Source organism: Lepus europaeus, chromosome 19 (assembly GCF_033115175.1).
Source record: "Lepus europaeus isolate LE1 chromosome 19, mLepTim1.pri, whole genome shotgun sequence".
Classification (NCBI taxonomy): domain Eukaryota; kingdom Metazoa; phylum Chordata; class Mammalia; order Lagomorpha; family Leporidae; genus Lepus; species Lepus europaeus.
The window spans coordinates 44,433,194-44,451,373 of record NC_084845.1 but is presented as its reverse complement, the minus strand read 5'-3'; the positions used below and the strand labels follow the sequence as shown (position 1 = coordinate 44,451,373).

The 18,180-nt window shown below is 48.6% G+C and overlaps 2 protein-coding genes across 3 annotated transcripts in view; both read right to left on the bottom strand.

The window, feature by feature from the left end:
* Positions 1–344: 344 nt before the first annotated feature.
* Positions 345–8,246, bottom strand: ARL2BP (ADP ribosylation factor like GTPase 2 binding protein). The gene is made up of 6 exons (XM_062177056.1): positions 7,954–8,246; positions 7,259–7,320; positions 5,073–5,179; positions 3,765–3,850; positions 3,151–3,247; positions 345–2,129 (listed from the first exon to the last, which is right to left on the bottom strand). The coding sequence occupies exons 1-6, from the start codon at positions 7,989–7,991 to the stop codon at positions 2,028–2,030; spliced, it is 492 nt and encodes a 163-aa protein (XP_062033040.1). The 5' UTR covers positions 7,992–8,246; the 3' UTR covers positions 345–2,027.
* Positions 8,247–11,965: 3,719 nt separating this feature from the next.
* The window catches only part of RSPRY1 (ring finger and SPRY domain containing 1), a 52,639-nt gene continuing 46,424 nt past the window's right edge, over positions 11,966–18,180 (bottom strand). For both annotated transcript variants that reach the window (XM_062176341.1, XM_062176342.1), the window contains exons 14-15: positions 17,799–17,903; positions 11,966–14,782 (exon numbers count right to left, since the gene is read on the bottom strand). In XM_062176341.1, the coding sequence (XP_062032325.1) occupies positions 14,686–14,782; positions 17,799–17,903 (202 nt within the window). In that variant the 3' untranslated portion in view covers positions 11,966–14,685. The remainder of the gene's footprint in view (positions 14,783–17,798; positions 17,904–18,180) is intronic.

Genomic DNA, 18,180 nt, shown 5'->3' with positions numbered 1-18,180 from the left:
AATCCCTGTTTCAGTGCTACCTACCCTGTAAGCATGAGGTGATCAAGGCGGCCGGTCCTGCGAAGGGGAAAGCAGCCAAGTCCCCCAGGCTCGCGCTGCTAACACCATGGAGCCGCTCCCTGGACAGTGAGCCAAAGGCCTCTGGGCACCACTCTGTCCTTTTATAGAAAGTGGGACCAACGAAAATGGCCAGCAGCGACGTTATTAGGGGGGCCCCATTGTCCCAGTCATGTGGAACACGCCTAGCTCCATCCCCCTACCCCCGCTGTCCTGGTGTGCAATGCTGATGGTGTGAATAACAAATTGCAGTCACTCCAGGAGGAAGCCACAGAAGAGTTGTTTTAAGGAAGAGCAACCTACTTTGAGGTTTAAGAGAAAACAAAATCCTAAGCCAATCAGAGAGCGCCCCACCCCTCATCCGACACAGGCAGAACACAGCCTGTTTTGCCGACGTGCTTGGTCGCTCCCGAGACTCTAGTCCGGCTGAGCACTGCTGCCAGGGTGAGGGGTTCCCTGCAAACGCCAGTCCCCTCCTGAGGCTGGGGCAGGTCAGGCTTGCTCCCCAGAGGCCAGGCCTGAGCCCTGTCAACAGCTGGCACGTGACACGTTTTGCACGGACGGGAGAAACAGGTTTCCAGAAAGCCCACTCGCAGTGCTGACCGACAGCCTGGCGACCTTTCCTCTCTGCACCTGCCCACCCTGGCACGCCCGGCCCGCGGCGGGCAGCCTCTCTCACAGCACAGAGCTGCCTCTGAGGGCCAGAGCGGGAAGCTGGTGGTGGTGGCTGCATTTAAGACAGGGGACAACTCATCCAGAACGATGGCTCTTGCAAAACATCTCACATTTTACTCAAGGTACAAAAGTAGTGAGGGACAGGCCAGGACAGAACACAGCTCGTAGCACATCCTTACAACCAGAACAGCCAAGCGCGAAGTCAGCACAGATTCTTATTTTTACTTTAAAAAAAAAAAAGGGGTGCACATTAGGACTGAACTACTATACGGACTCTTTTGTCCGGAGATGAGACACATGTGACGTCAGTGACGTTCAGCCAAACACTACACCAAACCAAGGTGGACGCTGACCGAGCCTGCTCGTGCTGAGCTTGACCACTGGGACACCATCTCAGCGGGAGATGTGACAAGGAAATCGGTCCCCGCCTCCCCCAACAGAACAGCTTACACAGAAAGCACTGTAGGCAACCGTGGACAGACCGGAGCACGCTGTAGGGCGGGACAGCTGCTGGGCTCTTCAGCGCGTGCACGGGCCCCAGTACAACGGGAACACCAACGCAAAAGGCAGCTCTGCCGCCCCAGCACTGACCGCTAACGAGGGCACGGCATGTAATACTCTGATCTTTAAGTGGGCAATCATGGCAGTTCCAAGATTGTAGCCACTAAGTTAGCCTGAGTGCTCACCTAGAAAAATATCTTTTAAAAAATAATGCTTACAAGAGACTCTTTCTAACAGTGGGACTGCATCAGGGCCAGAAGAGAAAATGAAAGGACTGCAGATGGACGCCCCGCAGCGGATTTTCCACGTGGCTGTTAGGCTAAAGACCTCTCAGGTGACCCCCACAGCCAAGACACGCTGCGACTGCAGGAGTCAGGAGTCATAGATGGACCGGCAGCTGGCTCGGGAACTGGCCTAGAGCTGAAGGACCCTGACCCGCGTCAACAGAGCCGCATGGACAGACTCCCGCGGGGCCTGCTGGGCCGGGGGCTGCCGTGGTGGGCTACTCTGCATGGCATGAGCCTGCTCCAGAGGGGTCTGCCTCGGAAGCACCAGTGGGAGGGTGGGCTTGGGCAGGGAGGGGAGGGCTCCTACGGTACTGAATACAGGAAGTGTCTGAGAGGAGCAGATCCGGGAGGGCCAGGCAAGTTCCTGACCCAATACTTCACATGGATGAAGAGCTGCAGAACAGAAGCCGTCTTTCCAAGATGTATTCTGTTCTCACGGCCTGAAGCCCCTCTGAGCCTGCTGGGCTGGCGACACACGGGACGAGCCCATCCACTGCCTAGGCGGGGCTAGTGCCGCAGACTGTTCTGGGACGCTGGCACGGAAGATGATCTGCACAGCGAAGTCACCACTAAACCACTGCTCAAGTCCGGTCCCCGGCCTTCTTTTTCCTGCACAAGAAAAGAAACAGCTTTAGGAAGCAAGGAGCAGCAAGAGCCCTTCCGGCTCAGGACCCTGCCTCTGGCGTGGGGAGGAGGAGCCTGGACACGTGGGCCACCTGGGAGCACACGGGAAGGGGAGGGAAATTATTTTGCCTTTCTGCTCACCACTGGCCTGTTTCATAAGAACACGAATAGTTCTTGGCCAGAGTCTACCTGCAGCTCAGTCAGCTGACTCACTGCTATACTGGTCAGTTTAAAAAATGTTTATTTTAAAAAAATATTTGAGAGGCAGACAGAGACAGTAAGAAGGCAAGTCCCCATCCAGCGGTTTACTCTCCACATGCCCACAGCAGCTGGAGCTGGGAGCCCAGGAACTCAATCCGGTTCTCCCACTTATGTGACAGCCGTCTCTGCTGCCTCCCGGGGCCTGCGTTAGCAGGAACGTGGAGTCAGGAGTCTGAGCTGGGTGTTAAACCAGGTACTCTGATAAGCAGGAATTTTTTTTAAAATTTTTACTTAAAAAGGCAGTTATATATATGGAGGGGGTAGGGGGAGAGAGATGGGGGGGAGAGAATATGAGAGAGAGAGAAAATCTTCTTCTATCTGCTGGTTCACTCCCCAAATGGCCCTAACAGCAGGGACTGGGCCAGGCCCTAGCCAGGAACCAGGAGCTTCTCCCAGGTCTCCCACTGGGGGCAAGGGCCCAAGCACTTGGGCCATCTTCTACTGCTTTTCCAGGATCATTAGCAGGGATCGGAAGTGGAGCAGCTGGGACTCAAACTGGCACCCATATGGGATGCCAGCATCACAGGCAGGCAGCGGTTGTACCCGCTACACCCTCACACTAGTCCCATGTGCAGGAGCCTTAACCACGAGGAGTCTTAAGAGGCTAAGCGCCTGTCTCCTGAGACTGGCCTGTTTTAAGTGGGGAAGACAAGGGCAGCGCAGGAGGTGGTCTGTTCCCCTCGGTTCTACTAGAACATCCTAAGGAGGGGTAATGTGGCAGAGTGAACGGACAGCAGTTACTTACCGCTCTGTAGTCCAGAAACATTTCTTTAAAAGCCAGAAAGTCTGTAAATGTGAGCAGCATGTCGAATATGTCACCAGCGACTTCATCTTTATGGTGCCTGCAGAAGGAAGGATGGCTGCTTCATGAACGATGAAACTGTCTAACATTTCATCAAATGCTTTAAAAAGAAAACAAAGGTGCATTTATTTGAAAGGCAGAGAGAGAGAGAGAGACAGAGAGAAAGGGATCTTCCGTTCAGGGTTCAGTTCCCAGATGCCCACAGCGGCCTGGGCCAGGACAGGCCAAAGCCAGGAGTCAGGAACACCTGTGGGTGGCAGGGACTCGGGCACTTGGGTGTCACATTCTGCTTTCCAGGCGCCCTGGCAGGAAGGTGGACCGGCAAGGTGGGGGTGGGACTCCAACCAGGTGCTCTGACATGAGACGTGGGCGACCCGACTGGCAGCTTTAACCCAGTACACCACGATGCCCGCCTCCATTCAAAAGTTTCTGAAGGCTTCCCACCCCGAACTAAGCACCAACTGCTCTTACATTAAAAGAAGAACAAAAAAGAAGGTCTGATGTTCAGGCTAGGGAAGGAGAAAGGAGAGAAACAAAACCCAGCCACGCCAACTCACTGCAGCGTCGTCGTGAATGCCGCCATGTTGAAGCCCGGGATCCGCTCCAGCAGCTGCTCCTCGATGTACTTTTCCACCAGAGAAATCTGCCACAGGGGAAAGGCTCTCGGTCAGACCAAGCTTGGGGAAACAAGACTTCTTGTCAGAACGCCTGTCCTCTAGCCCCTGGCAAACGCTGGCTGAGCTCCTGGTCCGTGTCGGGCTCTGCTGAGTGCCAGTGCGGAGACACCTGCAGGAATTCACGCTGTACCAGGGGGACGGCCCTGACCCAGGAGTGGGGAGTGGGGAATGGACTCCGGGGGGCCTACTGTCAAACAGGACGTGCATAAGGAAGCGCCCCCTGGAGGCAGTCACGGGTCCCCGAGAGCAGGCTGCTTCAGCCATGCCAGCCCCCGGAGGCCTGAATCTCCTCCTAGTCAGATGAGGTCGTCCCAGGAGGCTGCGGAGGGGTGAGGAGGGCAGGTCCCTGGGTTCCAGACTGACTTCCCCCAAGCAGGGAGCGAGGTGGTCTCAGCATTCACTCTCACTTTTCTTTTCTTTTTTTTTCATTATTTGGAGACTACTTTATTAGTTCTGTAATCAAACCCACGTAGATAAGACCTTACATATTTAATACAGTGCGTTACCCCTGTACAAATAGAAAAAAAAATTAAGTTAACGTTTCTAGACCAATATGGCTGTTAATTTCTGTACAATGCCAACTCAACACGGTAAACTGGGATACTTTTCTCAAAGTTGACAGCACAGCTAGTTTCCAAAAATTCAATTATATATGTGTATATATATATATATATATATATAAAGACCAGTAATAGCAGTATGTTATGTATCAATAGCAGCAACAGCTTTTCCAGGTTCTGCAGTCATTTGAACAAGATTATAGAGACATCTAGCACACTCCAAAAAAAAAAAAAAAAGAAAAAAGAAAAAAGGTAAAAAAACAAAACCCCCAAAACAGCAAAGTTTTGTTACTGTCGTGGTACCTGGCACCATTTTTTTTTTTTAATTAGCTTCTCAATCATCTGGAAAGAAGACATTCTAGAATAACATCATTAAAAACAGCTCTGATAAAGCACAGTCACGACTACGTATCATGAAGCAGGTACAAGATATTTTACACTCACAGAGGTATGATACAGTACTGTCCTACATCTATAATACTAGAGGACACAATTAAAAGGCATTCACTCTCACTTTTCAACTGGTGGTGTATTTAAAGTAAAAAGCAAATGTCAAGCCCTTCGGATTCCAAATTCAAATTTTAAGGAAACCCTAACCTGGTAGGAAAAGAGAAAAAAATCTGCTTACATATTCGTTAAAAATCGGCGTGTAGGTGAGTTTATTCTCTTCCGTGTCTTCGAACTCCTGGTAGTACTTGTCCATGAAATTTCTCTGTAGCAGCTGGAACTCGTCATCTGAAGCACAAGGGGGGACAGTTAACCTTTCACACATGACAAGCCACTCTGCTCGGCAGGCGGAGTCGGCGGTCCTGCGTCCCCACAGCCACTCCACGGGAGGCAAGTGGGGTTCTCAGGCAGCTGTTAAACGGGATCGTGATGCTGAAACAGTCCCAGCCAGACTTTTTAAACTGTGGCAAAGTACGTGTAAAATCCGCCCTGAGGCCATTTGGAGAGTCCAGCTCCGTGGTCCCAAGTCGCTCACACTCCTGGGGGACCATCACCCCCACGCTCCAGCCCATGTGGAACACCTGTGCGCGAGGTGGCGTGGGAACTCTTTCATAGCACGTTTGTGACGAACTGCATTGGGTCTCTCAGTTTAATGTACTGTCAGCAGCAGTCTCCGCGACAGGGCAGTCATTACGAGTACGGGACAGAGGGCAGACTGCTGGGCTCACCCTGGCCCAGGCACTCGCCTGCAAGAGCAGGAGGATGTGTAGCAGCTATCACAGGGGAATTCACGTGAGAATTCATGTGAAGAGATTAGTTCATAGGGAACTTGACCTCTGCTGGGGCACAGAACACTTTAACAATGGAAGAGAATATTATTTCTAAAACACCAGGGAAGCTTCAGAAAGGACCTAGACGTCGGGGTGGATATCCAGGGCCTGCAGACGGCTCTTTTCTCCGCAGCATACAGGCTTACTGGGCAAGAGAACTATGCGGATTCCCTGAGTTCCCCAGCAAGCCTCAGATCTGCATGGAGAGTGTAATGGTGAGCAGCTCTATCTAGGAGACAAGGGCATGAACCTTCAATGGACTTAGCCTTATACAATGACTACCAGATGAAACAGACTAAGCTACTCAGCCAACACCACCAAATAACAGAGTTCTTTCCCTAATTCTCAGGAAACTTAAAAGCCAATGGGGGGCTGGCGCTGTGGCATAGTGAGTAAAGCCACTGCCTACAGTGCTGGCATTCCATATTGGCGCTGCTTCGAATCCTGGCTGCTCTACTTCTAATCCCGCCCTCTGCTATGGCCAGGGAAAGCAGAAGATGGCCCAAGTCTTGGGATCTTGCACCCATGTGGGAGACCAGGAAGAAGTTCCTGGCTCCTGGCTTCAGATTGGCCCAGCTCTGGCCGTTGCAGCCATTTGGGGAGTGAACCAGCAGATGGAAGACTCTCTCTTTCTCTCTCTGCTTCTGCCTCTGCCTCTCTGCAACTATGCCTTTCAAATAAATAAACAAATCTTTTTTTTTTTTTTGACAGGCAGAGTGGACAGTGAGAGAAACAGAGAGAAAGGTCTTCCTTTTCTGTTGGTTCACCCCCCAATGGCCACTGCGACCGGCGCATTGCACTGATCTGAAGCCAGGAGCCAGGTGCTTCTCCTGGTCTCCCATGCGGGTGCAGGGCCCAAGCACTTGGGCCATTCTCCACTGCCTTCCAGGGCCACAGCAGAGAGCTTGCCTGGAAGAGGGGCAACCGGGACAGAATCCGGCACCCCAACCGGAACTAGAACCCGGTGTGCTGGTGCCTCAGGTGGAGGATTAGCCTAGTGAGCCGCGGCGCTGGCTAAATAAATAAATAAATAAAGCCAATAGAAGACACTCAAAATTTCTCCTTCCTACATGTTTGCTTCCAACCATTGTGGCCTGTGACTGCTTGTTTGTAACTCAGCAGGATTTACAGAGGACAAAATGCATCCACAGACAGGTGCTCAAAACCCAGCAAGATACAGAAGCAGCTCAAGTCTGACACTGTCTACTTCATGGACACGCGTGCCTGTGGCTGGTTACATGCCGTTTTTCGGCAGGAATATACTAAAACTCCAATGTATCTAAAAACCACCTCGCTCTTACCCTACAGATGACACAGAGCAGGCCCCTGTTCGCTGGAGCTTGGCCAAGCACTCACTCCCTGCCCCAGTCTCTCCCAGAGGTTGCTGCCAGACGTAAGGGCTGTTCGTTTCTAAGGCAAACTCGCGTTACCTTGTGCTACACTACAGAGCACACAGGGCACGGTTCTTCTCTTCTAAACATTTCAGTGTCCTGAGCACTAGAGAGAACCCAGGCCAGGCTGTGGCGTGGACGCTTACCCATGATAATGTCCTCTAAATATCCAACCACAGCGTCAAACTCTGCATCGGAGGCGGAGGAGCTGCAAGACAAGGCCTGAGTTAGGCACTGGCTCATAGATTCTATTGTTTAAAAGATGTGTTATTACGGACATTTCCCAACATGCACAAGAGAAACAAAAGGCAAAACAAGCTTCCTGCCACCCAGCGTCAACGAGGGTGACCGATTTCTGCAGAAACCAGCAACTCCAAACACCTGTGACATAAAGTTTAAATGCACGGGGTGCTCTCAGCACACCTGGCAGGACACCATCAATTACCCAAGGCGCAAACACGGGCAGGCTCCCCCCGCACCAGCCTGCTCCGGAATCACTCACCGCATCTTCGCTATCACGCCACGCCTGTGCGCTCTAAGCGTGAACCTGGCGCGGGAGGAGGACTGGGCAGGGAGGGAATTGGGTCAGGGCTCCCCCCGGGGGTGGAGGAGGAGGAGGAGGAGAGCGGGCCTCTGACCCGCAGCCGCCCACACCCGCCAGGCTCGGCTGCCCGCTAACGGTGGGACGCCTGGGGATTGTGACAGCGGCTGACACCAACTCCGCACGGCTGTGTCCCGCAGAGCGGAGACGGCCCTGGCCGCCTCCACCGATCCCCGAGGTCAGCCCCCTGCAGGGCAGCGGCCCAGCGCCCGCCACCCGGACCCCAGCGGCGCCACTCACAAGGACAGCGCAAAGCTCTCTTCCTCTAAGGCGTCCATCGCCGTGGTCGCTGCATCCACTACGCCGCCTGCAGCCTGGGCCCAGCCCCCGCTTTGCTCCGCCGAGTCCTCACCCGCATCGAGGGCACAGCGGTCGGCCGGCGGGGAAGAGGCCTCGCCTCCAGGCTGCGACCCGCTCACGACCCAGCCGGGTCAGCACCTGCGAGGGAGACCCGGCCTCAGCTTCCCCGGCTGCGGCCACGCGTCGGCAGGGCTTCTTCGCCCAGCCAGGCCCCTCAGCGCGCGCCGCCGCCGCCGCCGCCGCCGCCGCCGCCGCCGCCGCCGCTCAGGTCCAGACGTCGGTTACCGACCGCTGCGCCCCGCGCTCCGCCCCCGTTTCCACAGCAACCTGAGCCTCTTCCGCTGCCTCGCGAGCTCTAGCCAATCACAGGAGCGCGTTCCCTGACGTCAGGGGCGGGACAAAAAAAGGGAGAGGAAGTCCAGGAATACTGGAGCTTCCCGGGGGTGGGTGGTGGGGCTCGGTGCACAGTGTGTGTAGCTGCTGTCTCACCTCGTCTGGGGTTTGTGGGTAACAGAATCGAAGCCTAGAGCCTCAGTTTCCTCGCTTACAAATTGGGGTTAAGAAGGCCAGTTTAAAGCATATTTTAAAAGCACTGAAAGTTGCTGAGTCGCTTGAGGGTCAGTTCCTTATCTCTTGACCCGGAGTACAGAAATCTGATTTGCCGCACGGCCACACCCCCCTCGTGGACAGACAGTCGCACCGCATGTGTAAATGGGTCATTACAGCATGAAGATGTAAAAATGGCTCCTTTGGCTAATTATCCAAGTCAAAGGTTGAACCACTTTGAGTAAATCAGGTAACCCTGTCGCAGGGAAAATCCCCTCCCAAACGGCCGGATTTTGAAAAAGGATTCCAGCTGATTCGATCGGACCACTAAGCATTGAGTCGGCCTGATGGCTTTTGCCCAAGGGTGTGGTCTGTGGCTAGAGGGACCTAGGGTCAGAGAACCAGCCCGAATCAATTAACAGACTCCTCCGAATGGACATAAAATAATGTCAGGATTTGAAATTTAAGATGCTTACAGAGACAACTGCATACAACGTGAGATCAAGGTGGAAGATGGCATCTAAAAAAGTGAGTAAGGGACAGAGTCCTGTTTGGCCAAACACTGGTCCCACAACTCAGAGCAAAGCAGCAGATTTCCCTATGACCTACTTTCTCTACACGCCACACTTATTTCTGGACTAAACGAACTTGCCCACCCTCCCAGTCATTGGAGTCTGAGTGGAGGACAAAGGGAACTTGATTTTATATGCTCTCTGCTCTAGATGTCTATTGCTGTTAACAAGTCCTCCCAGCTCTAACTTAGGGCTTAGAACAATTATTTTGCTTAATAATCTGCAGTTTGGGCAGGGCCTGGCACTTGGCATCAGTTGGTGCAGCTGGAATGGAGCTAGAGGAGGCTCTTCCAAGGAGCTCATGCAAGCAACAGGCAGATTAATTTTGGCTCTCGGCTAGGAACTCAGTTGTGGATGGACCGAGCTCTTCTCCATGTGTCGGTCTTCCTGGGTATACTTGGGTTTTCTCACACCATGGGGGTTGAGTCCAAGAGCAAATATTTCAAGAGACAGCATGTGTAAGCTGCCAGTCATTTAAAGGTTGGTACTGGAAAACTGGGATGGTACCACTTTCACCATATTCTACTGGTGAAGCAGAGAGACCCTAGCCCGGATTGAAGGGGAAGGGATGTAAGCCTCATTTGATGGGAAGACTGCCAAAGAATATGGTGATCTTTTTTTTTTTTTTTTTTTTTTTTTTTTTTTTTTTAATTTTTGACAGGCAGAGTGGACAGTGAGAGAGAGACAGAGAGAAAGGTCTTTCTTTTGCCGTTGGTTCACCCTCCAATGGCCGCTGTGGTAGCACGCTGCGGCCGGCGCACCGCGCTGATCCGATGGCAGGAGCCAGGTGTTTATCCTGGTCTCCCATGGGGTGCAGGGCCCAAGCACTTGGGCCATCCTCCACTGCACTCCCTGGCCACAGCAGAGAGCTGGCCTGGAAGAGGGGCAACCGGGACAGGATCGGTGCCCCGACCGGGACTAGAACCCGGTGTGCCGGCGCCGCTAGGCGGAGGATTAGCCTAGTGAGCCGCGGCGCCGGCCGAATATGGTGATCTTTTAATCAAGTTTGCCATCTTTGGCTCTAGAGAAAAAGGGGGATAGGTACTCAGTTACTCAGACATGTGTCAGCTAATGTGCTAAACAATTTTTAAAAAGATTTATTTTATTTGAAAGAGTTACAGAGAGAAGCAGAGACAGAGAGAGAGGTCTTCCATCCACTGGTTCACTCCCCAGATGGCCGCATTGGCTGGAGCTGCACCGATCAGAAGCCAGGAGCCAGGAGCTTCTTCTGAGTTTGCCACGCGGGTACAGGGGCCCAAGGACTTGGGCCATCTTCCACTACTTTCCCAGGCCATAGCAGAGAGCTGGATCAGAAAGGAGCAGCCAGGACTTGAACTGGTGCCCATATGGGATGCCGGCACTTCAGGCCAGGGCCTTAACCCGCTGCGCCACAGTGCCGGCCCCAACTAAACATAATTTTTAAAAATTTTTGTTTGAAATATTTTAAACCCTGTGAGAGAAAAACAAAAGAAAAACCAAACCCTATGACATGGGTATTCTCTCCATTTTACAGACAGGGAAATCCAGACTAAAAAAACCTGGATCTAGTTCCACTCCAAAGGGCTTCTTTTACAACGAGCATCATGCTACACATTTCCTAATCCCTGGGCCTTTAAACATAGTCTTGGCAATCAGAACATGTTTTTCTGTTGAGTACAGAGTGATCTTTTTTCACTCATTTGTAGAAAGATTTTAAATGGACTTGAACATTAAAGGATGACTTTCCATTAATAATTCTTAAAATTCTTTGTGGGTTGACATTAATGATTTTTTTTTAAAAAAAAGATTTACTTATTTGAAAGGCAGAGGAGAGGGAGAGGGAGGGAGGGAGGGAGGGAGGGATTGTCCATCTGCTGGTTCCCTCCCCATATGGCCACAATAGCCAGGGTTGGGCTGGTTGGAAGACAGGAGCCAGGAGTTTCTTCTGCATCTCCCATGTGGGTGCAGGAGCCCAAGCATTGGGCCATCCTCCACTGCTTTCCCAGGTGCATTAGCAGGGAGCTGGACTGGAAGCGGAGCAGCTGGGACTCGAACCAGCAACCACATGAGATGCCAGTGCAGCAATCAGCAGGTTAACCTGCTGAGCCACAGCAGTGGTCCCGCTATTAAATGATTTTTATAAGTGAATAGCAAAAGATGAATGATGTACAATCTTGGAAAAAGCTGATGGCTGGCGCTGTGGCTCACTAGGCTAATCCTCCGCCTGCAGCGCCAGCACCCCGGGGTTCTAGTCCCGGTCAGGGTGCCAGATTCTGTCCCGGTTGCTCCTCTTCCAGGCCGACTCTCTGCCTGTGGCCCGGGAAGGCAGTGGAGGATGGCCCTGCACCCACATGGGAGACCAGGAGGAAGCACCTGGCTCCTGGCTTTGGATTGGCGCAGCAGTGGCGGTAGCGGCCATTTGGAGAGTGAACAACAGAAGGAAGACCTTTCTCTCTAACTCTGCCTGTCAAAAAAAAAGGAAAAAGAGCTGACTGTAGTTTGTTCTCATGGTCACATATTCAAGCTGATTGAAATTTGTGCAAAAGTAATTTTCTGTTGCTTAAATAGTTTGTGACAAATGTTCCTGGCACTCTGCAAATGGCACCATGATTTTCTACTGCTTTATGTCACTTAATAAAGGTGACAATTCATTGAAAAAAGGTATTTTTGGCTGGGACACTCGGTTTCTCCAGTTGTCACTGGAGAAATGCCATTGCTTAATTCTTTTATATTGTCCCCCTTGGTAATAATACACACATTAACAGCAGAAGTCCAGCTTTTTCTTTTTTAAAAATATTTATTTATTTTAAAGATACAGCTACAGAGAGAAAGAGAGACAGAGACAGAGAGACAGAGAGGGTTCTTCTATCTGCTGGTTCACTTCCCAAATGGCTGCAACAGCTGGAGCTGGCTGATCTGAAGCCAGGAGCCAGGAGCTTCTTCCAGGTCTCCCACACTGGTGCTGGGGCCAAGCACTTGGGCCATCTTCTGTCGCTTTTCCAGGCCAAATCAGAGAGCGGGTTCAGAAGTGGAGCAGCTCAGACTTGAACTGCTGCCCTGTGGGATGTTGGCACTGCAGGCAGAGGCTTAGCCTACAGCGCCCGCTCCAGTTTTCATTTTTCTTAAAATGCTTATATTGGCTGCAGGATGTAGAGCCACTGTTTACTTTTTTCCACACAGTCTGCCAATCCCTAGTTTTATCTCTTCTGTGTGGAGTGTCTTTCTCTTTGAAGTAGCTCTAAAATTACATGTTTGATTCCATCCTGGATAATGTAATCCAGTTAATATTGAAATCCTTATGTTTTAAGGCCCAGAAGTTAAGAACTTGAAAAATCGGCCACCATGAGAACAAAGTTCAAGACTACTGGCAGATAATACGCACAGCTTCCCCTCTCAGCTGGACGACTTCAAGTTTCCTTACTGGTCTTCCCAATTGCAAATTTTTTTTTTTTTTTTTTTTTTTTTGCTTTTTCTCTATGCCCCCATCCCTCCACTCCCCAGAACAGACAGAGCCATCTTTTAAAAATATGTAGCAAGGCACGTTTGTGCTTAAATTCCTTTGCCTTCTACCGCACTTGAGGTAAATACCAAATCCTAAACACGCCTTCTGGAGCTGCTCCTTGCCATCTCTGCACCCTCCTCCTCCCTGTGTCATCAGCTACAGGGCCTTGCACCAGGTGCAAAGCCCCTGAGCGCCTTCCTCTTAGCAGGCCTCGGCCTGGAATGTTGTGTGCACCCAGCCACCTGCTCCTAGCAGCTTGTCCTCAGTCTCTGCCTACGTCCTCCTCTTCCTTTAAGATTTCTTATCCCCACCCCCCACCATCAGCCGCCCACCATTCTCTCTAGGACCCCAGTCATCCTTCAGGGCACTAACAATTACAACAAACATAAATTATTGTCTTTTCCCTTTCTACTGACATAAGGTCTAAAACAGATATTTTCAAACCACAAAGGCCCGGCATATTTTAGGCACTCAATAAAGATTTGCTGGGTGAGTTAGTAATTCATCTTACTTCTTAATTCTAATACTTAATTCTCCTGTATCTTGAAAAGCAGTCCTTAAAACCTAAGGTATGTCTTAGAAACTTAGTAGTAAGTCAATGAAAGTTGTGAAATCTTAGTCAAAAAAGGCAACAGATGTTTTATTCTTCAATGCAAATTATTGTATTCACCACAAGCTAAAGAAGAGAACATATATCTATATCTATATATGTATATATATTTATATATATATTTTTTTGGATTGATGGAAGACTTAAAGACATGGAAAAAATCCAGCACCCCAACAAGTACAGCCAGGAAGGAAATCAGCTCTGTAGAAGGACAGGTTTAATGAACTACGAACAAGAAGAGGTGGGAAAGGAAGGGAAACATGTGCATTGAGTTTAAGACACTGTAAAACTCAGAAGACGTATTTACTATTCAAGTATAAACTCAGTAAGGACTTGGCATAAATTGAAAGGCAGCTGCTGAGGTACACCATTAGAAAATACGTTCTATGAATTTATAATTCTACCTTCCAATTTTCTGGGAGAAAAAACCAAACTCTTGAAGGTCTTCACCAGAGACCCTGAGAGGGATTAACACTTTTGATGAAGACATAGTCAACAATCCATGATTGAATTTACTATTCAAAAACATGTATTTATTTAAAATAATAGGAATATGTATTTTCACGCTGTCCTCTAGAATTTTTGAGACTATTAGTTCAAGAGTTTCAAAGTATATTCCAAAAACAATACTGATTAAAAAAATTTTTTAAACAAAAACAAAAAACCTGATTTGATGGTACCTTAAAAATACCCTAAATACCAAATTTTCTCCAGTCTAACGTTGCAATTAATTTAAGAATTCCTCCTGCATTGGTAAAACATTTTTTCCTCACAAAATGTGGGTACTGAAATTGGATAGAAACACCATGAATGTGAAAATACCACCGATTTTCTGCAGTTAAAAAAAACTAGAATGTTCTTTGGAATCACTAAAATATAAAAAAATTTGGGTTTGTTTTCTACAGTCTGTGCACCTGCTTTCAGGTTCTCCGTGTTGCTTGTAGTATTGACCTGTGTGATTCTAATTTTATAGTTCAAGTCTTGCAGTGCAATAGCCACACTTGACACACTGGTATCTCTCTGACCAGTGGGAAAGTTATGCTTAACCCAGAAATGCTGTCATTTACGTCTCCGTAATGACTTTTCCCAAAATAAAAACTTTAGAATATGATGCGAAACATCCTGTGTTAAACAATCAAATGAACCCAACATGGAGAATTCCGGTGTGGTTTCAGCATTCAGGAGAGCTTTGCCTCCTATTGCTTTTCATGGAAGTACCACAGGCCTGGCTGCTAGCATTTAGCTTTCCTTGGCCTTAAAAGGAATTATGCAGGGCTGGCAAGTTGGATTAGATTCTAAGAGAATTTTGTCTTTGACAAACTACCATTTTTAGCATAAAATCTGGCCATGGCTATAAGTTTCAATGTGCGTACAACTGATTAGAGATTTTTTTTTCTTTGTTTTTCTTTTCAACATTGGCTGGAATTCAGTAGAAACAAGTCCATGGTGCCTCTTCACCGGTGTCATGAAATATGAGAAATCTGTCTCACTCTAGATACAATTTCTTTACGACACAATGGGCAGGTCTCCAGTTGCAAGGCACAATCCATGCACAGGTCACTGAGGAGAAAGACACAAAATGTCAACAAATTTGAAAGGCTAATAATGAATACATGGTTCAGAAAATGAGGTTTTGAATATATATTTATAAACTAAAAATGTCCTTCCTTTCTTCTTCCATTTTTTCTTTAAATTTACTTTATTTGAAAAGCAGAGAGAGAGAGATAGCAGAGATCTTCTACCACTGGGTTACTCTCCAAATGCCTGAAACAGCTGGGGCTGGGCATCGAAGCCAGGAGCCGAGAACTCAATCTGGGTCTCCCATGTGGCTGGTGGGGACCCAAATACTTGACCCATCACCGGCTGCTTCCCAAGGCATTAGCAGGAAACTGGCATCTGCAGTACAGCCAGGAATTGAGCCCATGCATTCCCATGTGGGATGCGGTTATCCCCGACGGCCTCTTCACCACTGCGCTAAATGTCTCTCCAGCCTTTCCGCTTCTGATCCCTTCAGTCTCCCTCCTTGGTATATATTCTTAGGTAGCTTTTTGTTTTGGCCCATTGTAAAGATATCTTCAATTATACATTCTAATTGGTTGCTATCTATAAATACAGCTAGAAAAACTACTGATTTTTGTACATTTTTAAAGTCCTGGTGGTGGCAGCAGGCATCTTTGTCTTACCCACATCTCTTGAAATGGATCCAGTAGGTGACCTTTAAAATGATGATAGCATTTGGAGGTAAACATATCCATTCATTCCTATTTTACACAGATTGGCTTCTTCTACCTACTTCAGTTTTGCAGTATTCTATCTATTAGGAATGGATATTGAACTTTAACAAATGCCTTTTCAGCGTTCTTGGAGAAAGTTCTTGTCCTGAATAAATTATATTAATAGATTTCCGGAATTGTTATCATTCTTGCATTCCTGAAAGAAGCTCCCCTTGGTTGTGTTGTAGGGTCTTATTTGCTAATATTTACTTATTATCATTTTATTTTATTTAGATTTTTATTTATACATAGAAAGTTTTTTTTCTTTTTAAATGCTTTCTTTCACCTTTTGGTGTGGTTACAGTGTAGGCTTTGTAACAATATTGTTGCTTTTCTGTTTTCTCTGTGATCTGGAGACTTTTAAGCAGAATTGGATTATCCATTTGCTGAGGCTTTAAAGAATTCACTTGGGCAGACATCTGGGCCTAGTGCTTTTGGGAAGAAAGGCATAGGTAGCTTTGATAAACACCCCAGTTTCTCCTATGGTAATGGGAATGCTTAGATTTTAAATCTCTTCTTGTACCTCACTTTATCCAGATTTGTTTTTACCCCTTCAAAAATTGTTTTTGCTCAAAATTGAGTTGTTTTCTTATCATCCCTTTAATTTCCTTAACAAGAAAGCTCTAAAACTAAAGGAGGGGGCCGGCGCTGTGGCGTAGTGGGTAAAGCCGCTGCCTGCTGTGCTAGCATCCCATATGGGGCACTGGTTCAAGTCCTGGCTGCTCCACTTCCAATTCAGCTCTCTGCTATGGCCTGGGAAAGCAGTAGAAGATGGCCCAAGTGCTTGGCACCCTGCACTCACATGGGAGACCTAGAAGAAGCTCCTGGCTTCGGATTGGTGCAGCTCTGGCCATTGTGGCCAATTGGAGAGTGAACCAGCGGATGGAAGACCTCTTCTCTCTGATTTTCCTTCTCTCTGTAACTCTGACTTTCAAATAGATAAATAGATCTTCAAAAAAATAAAAATAAAGGAGATTTGCTTAGGCGGCAAATCTGCCGCACCACAGTTCTGGCCCCTAAATGCTATATTTTTAATACAATTTTGGTTTCAAGAGTTATAAAAGTTTAATGCAGGTTAAGCCACTGCCAGCAACACTCACATACCATATGAGTGCTGGTTCGAGTCCCAGCTGAGCCATTTCAGATCCAGCTCCCTGCTAATGCACCTGGGAAAACAGCAATGGCCCAAGTCCCTGGATTCCTGTCACTCACATGGGAGACCCGGATGGAGTTCCAGGCTTTAGCCTGGCCCAGCCCTGGCCAACCATTGCAGTCATTAGGCATGGTGGAAATACTCACTTGATTGCACTCTCTTTCTAATTCTGCCCTTCAAATAAATAAAATAAATCTTTAAAAAGTATACAGTATTTAGGCCGGCGCCGCGGCTCAACAGGCTAATCCTCCGCCTTGCAGCACTGGCACACGGGGTTCTAGTCCCGGTCGGGGCACCGATCCTGTCCTGGTTGCCCCTCTTCCAGGCCAGCTCTCTGCTGTGGCCAGGGAGTGCAGTGGAGGATGGCCCAAGTGTTTGGGCTCTGCACCCCATGGGAGACCAGGAGAAGCACCTGGCTTTTGCCATTGGATCAGCGCGGTGCGCCGGCCGCAGTGCGCCTACCGCGGCAGCCACTGGAGGGTGAACCAACGGCAAAAAGGAAGACCTTTCTCTCTATCTCTCTCTCACTGTCCACTCTGCCTGTCCAAAAAAAAAAAAAAAAGTATGCAGTATTTAGTAAACAAAATAAAAAAGTAGCATATAGGCTTTCCACATTAAACAGCTTCTTTAGTTACAGGTACTTTTGGAAGACAGCCAGGTACTACTTGACAAACTAATTCTTCATTCAGCTCATTTTACACAGAGTAAGTAAACAGCTAATGGAACAGTCTAAAAACAATTCAACAACAGGAAGGAATGCTGCGTAATGCATATACAGAAGTGAAGTCCCAGGGCCAGCGTTGTGGTGTAGTGGGCTAAGCTGGAATCTGTGATGCCGGCATCCCACATGGGCATTGATTTAAGATCTGGTTGCTCCACTTCCGATCCAGTTCCCTGCTAATGCACTTGAGAAAGCAGTGGAAGATGGCCCAAGTCCTTGGGCCCCTGTACCCATATGGGAGACCTGGAAGAAGCTCTAGGCTCTTGGCTTTGGCCTGGCACAGCCCAGTCACTGTGGCCACCTGGGGAGTGAACCAGTGGATGGAATATCTCTGTCTGCCCGTCTCTTTCTAACTCTGACTTTCAAAATAAATAAAAATAAATCTTAAAAAAAAAAAAAAAAAGGGAAGTCCCCAGCAAATCCTCTTACCTGTGTCCACATGGCTTCAGTTGTGTGTCTGCCACCTCATCACAACAAAGGGAGCAGCAGTTGTCTCGGATACTGACTTGCTTCAACAGAGCAAGACGCCTGTGCCTGAGTAGAAAAAGCATTTGAAAGTCATTTGTCACAAGTAAACAGTCTGTAAGCAGTGATGCATAAGAAATAGCTTTGGAAACACTCTGTACTTGGGAGATGTACTACGTATTACTGAAGCTTTCTTCAATAAAGTTTTCACACATAATGTCTCCTTTTAATCTTAAAACAATTTTCTGAGGCCAGCTTTGTGGTGCAGTGGGTAAAACCACAGCCTGTGATACCACCATCCCATATGGGCAACACTTTGAGACCCTGCTGATGGCCTGGGAAAGCA

What these genes read in the sequence shown, in the direction of transcription:
- ARL2BP (XM_062177056.1), bottom strand. Translation starts at nt 7,991, where the DNA reads ATGGACGCCTTAGAGGAAGAGAGCTTTGCGCTGTCCTT. An exon ending in CGCCGATTTTTAACGAATAT is followed by an intron (nt 3,851 to 5,072) that starts GTAAGCAGATTT and finishes CCCCTGTGGCAG; the next exon opens with ATTTCTCTGGTGGAAAAGTA. An exon ending in GCATTCACGACGACGCTGCA is followed by an intron (nt 3,248 to 3,764) that starts GTGAGTTGGCGT and finishes TTCCTTCTGCAG; the next exon opens with GCACCATAAAGATGAAGTCG.